General features: G+C 30.1%; 1 protein-coding gene across 1 annotated transcript in view; it reads right to left on the bottom strand.

The window, feature by feature from the left end:
* LOC134724512 (uncharacterized) overlaps nucleotides 1-6,605 on the bottom strand; it is a 62,369-nt gene extending 55,764 nt beyond the window's left edge. Inside the window, exon 1 of the mRNA XM_063587575.1 lies at nucleotides 6,468-6,605. Within this exon, the coding sequence (XP_063443645.1) occupies nucleotides 6,468-6,531 (64 nt within the window). The 5' untranslated portion in view covers nucleotides 6,532-6,605. The remainder of the gene's footprint in view (nucleotides 1-6,467) is intronic.
* Between the last annotated feature and the right edge of the window lie 4,756 nt (nucleotides 6,606-11,361).

Genomic DNA, 11,361 nt, shown 5'->3' with positions numbered 1-11,361 from the left:
TTGATAATTTCGATAAAAATACGTGCTTTTGACGGTCATTTTGATTCTGTTGACAGTTTTGACATTTTTACTGTTACACTTCACTTCCACGAAATCTTAACAAACACAAGTTTTCCTATTTCATTACATGGTTGTTATGGAAATCTGAATGAAATATATTTGCTGCAACTCATTCAAAGCATTCTTCTCTAACGCGAGAGGTAAATATGCTATATAAATTTACTGGAGGTGTGATGATATAATTTTAGCTGCTAATTTTCTTGAAAATAAAAATGTATGTTTCGTCACCAAAGTTTATCGGCAGGTTGTGAATATTCCTATGGGCACTAATTGTTTATATACCAGACTCTGTACTGTTATGAATCAATGTTTTTAAATAAACTCAGTACAGACCCGTCTAAATTGCATTTTATTGATAAATTAAACAAAACTTACCGAATCTTGATCATAATAATTATTGTTGAATAATCAAAAATTGTCTAAATATCCTGCTGAAATCTACCAAAAGGAACTTACTTTAAATTAAAGCTGTACTTTCCTAGTTTTAGGCACTTCGGTTTTACACGGAACACTCCACATTAAAATTAACGACAAAAGGAACAATTTTTCTATTGTTAATTTTCCCTAATTGGTTGGTGATATTCCTTTGGCAATATCTAATGGTGTTTATATTTCACAACTCGTTCGCTATGCCAATTTCTGCATTTACGTTTTAGATTTTGACTATGAATAACTTGTATATAATCAAGCCATAGATTAAGGTACTACAAATTACTTAAAACCTTTACTAAATTCTTCCATAGATAAAAAGATTTTATTTTGAAGTTTGGTTTGGTTTAAGGTTCCACTAAAGTCAAAATATAGGACACTTCATAAACATCTAAACTTTGCCTGTATTTTTCAACCTATAATGAATAAAGTCATAAACTATGAGAACATATGTTCATTTAAACATACTTTATATATACACATTGTGTAAATTGTAAATAAACTTGAAATTGTTATGTTGAGGCCAAACCGGTTCTTGGGGTGAACACTAAATTTTCAAAAAAATCTACAGGCCTGCAAGACGACTTAATTTGCTTAAAATTGGTATGGACGAAAACTGTTACATGTAATGCAAGGCAAGCGGAAGCTGATTTGTCACATACATATGTTTTAATGGCATATTTGTTCAATTTCTGTATTGTACCTTCGATATTCGTTCACTTAGATACATAAAATTAACTGAAACTTGAAAATCAATACATTTTACAAAAAATCAACATGCGCTTGCCCTGCATTCCATGTAATAGTATTCGTTCATACCAATTTTAAGCAAATTAAGTCGTCTTGCAGACCTCCAGATTTTTTTGAAAATTTATTGTTTACCCCCAAGAACCGGTTTGGCCACAACATAACAATTTCAAGTTTATTTACAATTTATACAGTGTGTATATGTAAAGTATGCTTAAATGAACATAATATGTTCTCATAGTTTATGACTTTATTCCTTATAGGTGGAAAAATACAGGCAAAGTTTAGATGTTTATGAAGTGTCCTATATTTTGACTTTAGTGGAACCTTAAACATATTTTAAACGAGATAACACATCGTCATTTTTACGAAAGTTTAGTAATATTCCTGGTAAACTTATCAATTCTTGAAATAAACTTATTCTTAAAGCCTACACATTCAACACTGTAATAAGATCATTGAATATTGATTTTATTGGTATAAACAATTATTTGGGTATCAGAAAATTAAAAGCATATTTAGTATTAATTTTATATATACATATACATTCATTGACCTATAATCTGTCGATTCCTATACCTTCGCATTGCATAAGATCGTGTTTTTATATAACGTTATTACACTCAATCCATTGGATGTGTATTGATTGATAATTTAGTGTTAGATGCATTATTTTTTCTAATAGTTTTTAGTGGCTCTGAACTAGCATTCAGAAACTGCGGGTACACTCAGATCTGTACTTAATGTCTTTCTGTTGTTGAGAAATACAAGTACCCGGTCATGTTCACCTCGTGTAATTGTATCTATATCTGTGTTAAACCCTTTTCAACTGATTTTTATAACTTTTCCTTATAATATACTGTTACATCAATGTCCAGGTAAGGGCAGGGTTGGGATCCCGCTAACACGATAAACCCCGCCACAGACTGTATGTTCGTGCCTGTCCAAAGTCAGGTACCTGCAATTCAGTGTTTCCTATCGTTATTATTTGTTTTTGTTCATTTTTTGGTACATGCAATAGGCCGTTAGTTTTTTCGTTTGAATTGTTTTACATTTTCATTTCGGGGCCTTTAAATTCCTGACTATGCGGTATGGGCTTTGCCCATTGTTAAAGACCGTACAGTGATCTATAGTTTTTATGTTTGTGTCATTTAGTCTTTTGTGGGTAGTAGATGAACAAAATGAAATTTTATAAACCAAGAAATCAAATTTAATTCTTTAAGTTGAAAAGCTTCTGTTAAGGAACAAAAAGCTAATAATATTGATTGGATACTGAGATTCTATTTGGAGTATTTGAGTTTTAAAATATGACGGGAAAGGTCTGAAAAGGTCTGACTAGAACTCTTATCTTACATTTGTATTGGTTTTATTTGGGTTTCCTAGGTTTTAAATTGTAGGAAAAAAATAATTACCTGAAGTAAAATAACATATCCTCTTTGTGCATAACCTTTACTTTTACAAAACCTTGAACATTTCAGTACATCATTATCTGTATCATTCTTATGTTGGTTCAGCTGGTGGACAGTTTCATTTTGTACTTTTACGTTATAACAACCTAAAACATGCCAATGATATTTCAAAACTAAAATTAGAAAACAACATGTAAAATGGCCTCGGAGTTGTTTTCGTTGAAAGGAAGATGTGAGTTTTTTTTTTATAAAAAAAAATATAAACAGAATTGATTTGATTTCAATAGTAAAGAGTGTTTCTTAAAGTCTATTTAGTGATATTAACATACAATTTCGCTTTTAAAAAAAAAATTATTAATGCCATTTGTTTTTCAAAGATACCTCAGATCATCTCATTATATAAAGCATTCGCTTTTGTTTACCTTTTCAGCTTTTGTAGCACTATAGGACTTAGTTTTATTTATTTTATGGTAAATCAAACCGGTCAGGATCGAAATTTGGGAAACACAGTACGATTCCATTTAGTAAAACGGTTTTTGAGCTGAAATTGAAATTTATATTTAAAATATATTTTTTTACATTTGGATATCTTTTAATATCAGCATAAATAATCATCGAAATCTACAAATTAATATTTAAGATTTTATAAACTAAAAATATACAATATACACTTTTCCGAATCTATCAAATTTAAATCATTTGACCCTGTTTCATCTTTCGTGATTCTCCGTTTAGTTTGCTTCAAGATATGAAAAAAACATATAAAAGATAACTGAAAGAAAAACATGAGTTGGAATTTCCATGTTTTATTTAGAAAAAAAAACTTTTGCTTAAACACTTGCTTCTTAGCTCACATTTCCATCGAATTGAAAACGTCCCTTATACAAATTTACATCGAATTGAAAACGTCCCTTATACTTTGGATGAAATTGAACTGACTTTGCTATTTCATTTATGTGTTGTATAAATTAAATTGTTGGTTCGATCGTTAATAAGAATGTTATGATTGTAGTTTTGAAAAGAAATCTGCTATACTATAAGTCAGGAATATGACAGTTCTTGGCCATTCGTTTTTGATGCGTTTCGTTATTTGATTTTGCCATGGATTATGGACTTTCCGAATTGATTTTCCTCTGAGTTCAGTATTTTTGTGATTTTACTTTCTATCTAAACCTTAAATATAGGGTCTTATTTAAATAGATAATAAGTAAAAAAAAAATGGATAACAATTTTAATAAAAGAGTGTTTGATATAACTTGGTCGGAAACAATAACTTCACTGTTATATATAGTGATGACTATCAATAGAACAACGTAATGCTAGAAATTTTGTTAATAATTTAAGGGCAAGGAGTAAGCACTATCAACATCATAGCTAGATTAATAAATATGACTGGTCTACAATTTGTTTACTATTTAAATGTCTGTAATGACTTATTAACAAAGCAGCTCAATGTTTTAATAGTTAATTCAACATCTGACATAATCATCTCCTCTCAAGTAATCAATAGCTAGCCTTACCTTTGGCAGTATTATATCTAGTAATAATAACTACGGAATGAAAAGTTGAATAAATCTTAAAATAGCTACTTTTTTATTTTGATACAACAACCAAAACATGTGTAATCTAAAGCTATGACATGGTTCATTATTGCTCTTAAATTTCTTTTAACGATTTGATCCTATTAGTAAAAACATTTTACAAAAATCTGTTATTGTCAATTGTAAACTGATTCTCTACTGGACAAAGTGAGTTTCTGTCATGCAAAGCTTGATATGTTGAAAGCGATAAAAAAAAAGCGTTTCAGACAATTTTTTGCTAAAATTACTACGTTTTTCATGCTTTTCAAAAATTAAAAATTATTAAACATGTTTAGGATGTACTTAGCTGAGTTTTTGGCAATTGTGTCAGATGGCCAGACTTCTTGGCTTCTTTTCAAACAATTCAATGTGAAATATGTTTGCCTTATTCCACCCATTTATCTTTCTATATAAGACTTATCATCTAATAAAAGGTCGTTTGTTAAAATTTAAGCAGATTCTTCATTTTATTTTGTTATTTAAAACCCAAATAATTCCAATACAAATATAACGTTAAAGTCCGAGTAAGCTTTTTCCTGCCATATTTCAAAATGAAATATCTGGAAGAGGAGCTCCTTGAACTATCAATATTTTTAGATTCTTTTCTTCCTTAACTAATGGTCTTCTGCCTTATTTCTCTTATTTTTTAGTGTAAATTCTTTTTACGATAAGACGTGTCACGGTACTTGTCTAACTCAAATACATGTAATTTGTTATTCTCGTTGGATTTGTAGTAGTTTTAAATTAAAAGCTTGGTATCTTTGTTGCTTTTTTATTGGGATTATTATGTTTAACGTTTTGCCGTGCGACTAAGTATACATTTTAAATGCATTTTTTGTTTTTTATGTCTATTATTTTTCAACTTCTCTGTAACCTTTGTACTTGCATGGTTTTATGAGAAATAAACTATCTATCTATGATGCAGATTGTTTAACAAATTTGTTTCAAATAATTCTTCTTTAGTGTATACGAAATATGAAACGTTACAGATACATTTTTGGGGAAACTGTATTTCCCATTTTTAAAAATCAAGTGTCCCGTAATTAAATCACTGCATTGTTGGTAATGATATTTACCTTTATATTCCATAACTGATGAATGGACTACGTATGCGTTAATCCATACAACTTGCGTTGTGTCATTAACCGTTGAGCGGTTGATTGTATGCCCCTTTAAGTCTATTTTTCCACAATTTTTGGGTTGACAGCTGTTAAATAAATCTTTACCGGCAACTTGGTAGTCTGAAGAGCACAGTGGTTTAGCATTTTCAAATGCAGCGACGTTCGTTGAAAATGCTAAAGCTACAATTCATAAATTAAATGATGAAGAATGTTGTGCACAATATCCTGAAAATATGGCAATACAGTTCAAAATTATATTTTTGTTTTTATTTAACTGAATATGCAAAGACGACATTTCAATCAATATAAGAAATTGGGGTGGAAGCCCTATTTTTCAACAGATATTTTTACTTACAAAGAAAGCACTGATTATATTTGTGAGCAAATACATGCAGAAAATTAAGCACCTTTTACATGTTTTATGTGTTTTAGATTATTTTTACGTATTTTCAATAATTTGATGGTGGAAATTAATCTTACATAGAAAACCAATTAAAGCACAAACTAAATGTTGGCATGAAATTGTTCTCGTATAGTTTCATGAGTTTGGAGGGACTACATTCCAAATTAGGTTTTCAGTTTGTTATGCTTTGGCCTGTCATTTTTTAGAAATCAACCAAGAAGAAGAATCTAGTATGTCGTCGTTACATGTTTTACGGTGTAAATATTTACATACCGGCTATTCAAGAACCTTGCTGTTGTTTTCATTAACTTCAAGCCACAGTAAAGTATTTTGTGTACGAAACAAGTGATTGGCGTTATAAATGATAAACCTTGTGCAATTTCTGATTTCATATTACACAAGCACATCATATATATGTAAACAAGATGCTAATTATGACCACGAAAATATTCTAGTATGCCGTCGTTATATGTTTTAATGTGTAAATATTTACCTTCCGACTGTTTAAGAACCTTGCTGTTGTTCTCATAAAGTTTCAGTCACAGTAAAGTCACGAAACAAGTGACTGGCGTTATAAATGATAAACCTGGTGTAATTTCTGATTTCGTATAACACAAACACATCGTATAAATACACAAGATGCTGATGACGATCGTAACATAAACAAAGTGTCGATTTAAGTCATGAAAAAAATACGGAATGATTTAATCATACTTACATTTTATTTTTACTGAGAATAAAATAACAATAACCAATGTCTCCGAACGAATCATTGAGGCCATCTCAGGCGGACATGTTCATATAAGAAATAAAACGAGGAAGTTAATATGCGTTCACTCATAATAAATCACACCATACTTCTGTGAAACAATTACAAGTTGTACGACATCACTCTGACAGGAAATAAGAAAGTATAAATAAATAAGTGTCTTGTTAAAGTAAAAATTTAAAACACACATATATATATACATGCATCATCAGTATATCAGTAGTATTTTTTTGTACATACGTGATTTATAACATATTTTATTTAAAAGTACTTACATATATTCTTATTACAGTATAAGAAACCATTGTGAGGTAACCGTTTCAGTCATTCTCTTTCCAAACCTTATTTAAATATTCGTATTTAAACATATTAAAGTACTTAAAACCGTGAAAATCGCACTTATTTTTTTTTATGAAATTTATATTTAAACGCGAACGATGTATAACATGCATAAGTACCGTAATACTTATCGATACTACGATCTATAAGTATAACATACATGTAACAATGATAGAAAAACCCAATATAAGGTATATTTTTGCGGCAGTAGTTGCAACATTGGTTTCTTATACTGTAATAAGAATTTATGTAAGGACTTTTAAATAAGATATGTTATAAAACACGTATGTACAAAACAATTATCCCGTTTGCAGAATTCAAAAGCACCACTATTACCTTCGAATTGCGTAAATATATCACAATTAATACTTTATGTTTGTTATGTATGATCAGACGTATCGGAATTTCTAAACAACGCTTTTGACACAAATATTCTGTCCTACATAATACGAGGAAAAACGACTAAGAACGTTACTTTACGTCATTTTAAGTTACACGGACACCAACACGGACTTATGAAGTAGTATTTTTGTTTCAAACTACATAATTATATTCACTATAGAAAATTTCATTACGTTTGTAAAAAATATAGATTTTATGATTTTCATTTACATCCTTCGTTCGGGTTATATTCCGAGTGGGGAAATTATCTGACTTTCCGCAGAACAGCTATTTAAAGTCCTATGTAATTCAGACATTTATTTCTGTTTAGATAGGTAAATGAACAAAAACATTTAGTCGTGTAGACGAAGATCTAAATCGCTTTGTATGATATCGATAACTAGCGGTCAAAGATCAGCGTTAGAATGATTGAAACAGAGAGCAGATTGTTCTATGTTTTTGTTATTTGCTCATTTAAATTTCAAACAAGATTCATAAAGCCATCATAAATGCTTCAATACATGTTGAAAATGTGCACTTGCTATTATGGAAGTGTTTGAGATTTTGTTTTTTAGGTACTTTTCCTCATGTAGTTAATAAAGTGTTGTTCTAATTTTTAATAGGCTGCTGGTGGACTTAGTGCCTTAGTGTATTATCCGATTAGTATTTAGTGTATCTTTTTAGTGACATGCTTTATAAAAAAAAATCTGAAATAGGGTGTTTATAAATTCATTAATTTTAAGCAACAACTAAGGTATGTTTTGAACTCAATCAAGTAAAGTTGACGATAGACGTTTCATATGTTGATGTCGTTTTTTTGCTCACAAAGCTCTTCAACTTGTTCTGTTTAGTTAGAGATGCATGATTTGTTATTTAGCTGTTATTGACTTTGAAATAACTGCCAGTAAAAATAGTACTTTCTATACTTCTGTTGCCTTTCATTATAAACAACCTAAAATACTTTAATTGCATGGACTTGACATGACCCTAAAATAATTGTTTTTATTATTCTTTTAAATTAAAATGATGACCGTTATTAATATTCAGATGACAGATCCTTTATTAAAAATAGTGCTACTGAAAATGAGAGATTGTCGTCTGCTATCAAAAGATAGGCGGCCTGATTTATCAATTGAAAGGTCTTTGTTTCATTTTAGGCAAACAAGAAAACCATTTTGCGAATTATGTTGCGGTATCAACGAAAAAGAAGGATATTGTTTCTTGGAATTATTAACAATAGTCTTAGTATTATCAACATTAATCTTGAAATTTATTCCAACCCTCATATTACCGACCCTCATTGACCTAGTGAATCTATAAACAGAGAACATCGTGACTTTTAGTTTTATGGACTCTCGGGTAAACAGTGTACCTCAGTTGTGTTTTACTTTACTTTTTGGTGGTGATTGCTTTCATTGTAAATATCGATGCTCATCTGCATTTTCAGCAATATAAAATAATAAATGCATGTACTGCATACATGTAGTACATAACACCAAATGAATATTTAAATTTAGACATTAGCATTCATTTATATTTGATTCCACAATTTATAGATAAATAGCAAATAATTACCATGATTACCTCTACTTTTACAAAATATTTTGATTTGTAAATGCACAGATTCAGGGACTTAATATTTATTTGCATATAATGTCCATGAATTGTTTAAAAAGCACAATCATGACAATTGGTTATTTATATTTGATTTCCAATAAATAAAGGCAACAATAGTATACCGCTGTTCAAAATGCATCAATTGATAAAGAAAAAAACAAATCCAGATAACAAACTAAAACTGAGGGAAACGTATCCCATATGTATATAAGATATGTAGAACATACCACAAATCAATATAGCATTATGAAATAACGATGCATATCGATATACAATGTCAATAATAAATTAAAAAGTAGTGTCACATAGTCTCGAAAAACTATGAACCATATTGTTGGCATATCCACATATACCCATTACTAAGAAGTGAAACCCCTCGTTAATATTAGACTACATGAAGCTATCAAGACATAACATACAAGCCTTTTTCTTTACCTTTACCCAAATAGTTATCAAAAGTACCAGGATTGTAATTTAGCACGCCAGACGCGCGTTTCGTCTACATAAGACTCATTAGCGACGTTCATATCAGAATATTTATATAATAGTTGAAGAGCATTGAGGATCCAGAATTCAAAAAAATCTGTGCCGAATACGGCTAAGTAAGGTAATCTATGCCTAGACTAAGAACATCCTTAGTTTTCGAAAAATTCAAAGTTTTGTAAACAGGATTTTTATAAAAAAGACCACATTTATTTATTGATTGTCATGTCAACACAGAAGTGTTAACTCCTGGGCTGGTGATACCCTCGGGGACGAAACGTGTACCAGTGGCATCGACCCAGTGGTGTAAAAAGATATCAAAAGTACCATGATTCTAATTCAGTACGTCTTACGTGCAAATTATTAGTAGATTAAGTATATATTGAGCAATACAAAAAATTATAAGCTAGTAAAATATCGAACTTGAATCTAAGATAGATAGGTGGAATTAATGTTATGTTAGTTCAAAACTCTAAAAGCAACACCATTGTAACAAAAGGTGTTGTATCTCGTTTGAAGTAAGGGTTTTAAAGATGCAGTTAGAGTTCAAAACCAAATATTTGTATCTATGAACAAATTGCAATAAAAATTTGATCTAATTGGTAGTCTGACTAACTATCATACCACGTACATATGAATAACATTCACTGAATCATAAGACGTCACTACATCCAAGGACAAGGCAAATGGTGATGGCGAATTAACACACAAGAAAGGGAACATCATCGTAAAAGATAGGGACATCAACAATGAGGAACTAAATATTAGCTCATCCAACAAATTTTCTTTTATTTGGCCTTTTTAACATTTTTTTTTCGAGCGTCACTGATGAAATTTGTGAAGGATAAACGCGCGTCTCGCGTAAATATACAATTGTAATCCTTGTATCTATGATGACTTTATTCCTATACAATTTATTCTGTTACACAAAAATATCGAAATCTAGAAATTTACAATGATCGCTTTTTTCATATAAAATTGAATCCAAATTCGAGGATTTTTTATATCTTTTTTAAATTTCAAATAAATCAATGATCAAAGAACTGTATAAAGTGTTATTAAAAAATCAATTACATGGAATGTGCAGTGATCTTTATGGATTTTGGCATTACACTATCATTTTTAAATATACCAGAACAATTCTGTTATTAAAGGTAAGCAATTAATGTCTAAAAGGAATACCAACAATTTTGGGAAGGGAAGGAGGGAGGTATGAAAGTTTACAAATATTGTTTTTTATAAGAAAATGCGGTATAAAGGCCTTGAAAACAACACTACGTCTAATTCATACTGTGTAAAAATAGACCATAATAGGTCACACATGCTAAAGAGATCATCATCTTCATCGTCATCATAGATCTTAACTAAATTACCATAATCAATATATCTCCCCTAGTGTTGACTTTCACGATCACGATGTGTAAATGTATCATGCTTCTTACGTGCATTAGGATATATTTTCCGTGAATACCGTAACATAAGTCTTGTGTTATCAAATGTGTGAAGACTATGAAAGTATATTCTTAATGAACAAATAGAACAAAGGGATATTTTAATAAATGATCGTGTTGTTTCATACTTTGGATAAAAATCAAATATGTTTACAGATCTATCTGATTTCAGCAGCTAATTATAATTGCAAGTTTTATACGACATTTATTTATTCTCTCCTATTACTGCCTCATTACTTCTGGTTTTTCTCTCTCATTAAAATGAGAGAGAAAACACATTTAAGGTTTAAGACAGGTTAAAGGTTTAACCATATCGAATGCACCGCAGTCGTTTTAATTTCAAATCCAACACCCGCAAATATCATAAATGAGCACTAATTGAGAGATAACAAACAAGCAGTCAATTCAAATTCTTTTGTTGTTCATTAGGAGTTTGCAATCTTATATTAATTCACCTTTTATACTAAATAAATAAAAGATTTTCCCGAATGACACTATGTTGAATGCCCAGACCTTTCTTCTTCTTTGTTCGCCAAAATCTATATCAACGCAGTGGTTGCCTTATACGAGGT

Source organism: Mytilus trossulus, chromosome 7 (assembly GCF_036588685.1).
Source record: "Mytilus trossulus isolate FHL-02 chromosome 7, PNRI_Mtr1.1.1.hap1, whole genome shotgun sequence".
Lineage (NCBI taxonomy): Eukaryota > Metazoa > Mollusca > Bivalvia > Mytilida > Mytilidae > Mytilus > Mytilus trossulus.
This window is presented reverse-complemented; position numbering and strand designations above follow the sequence as displayed.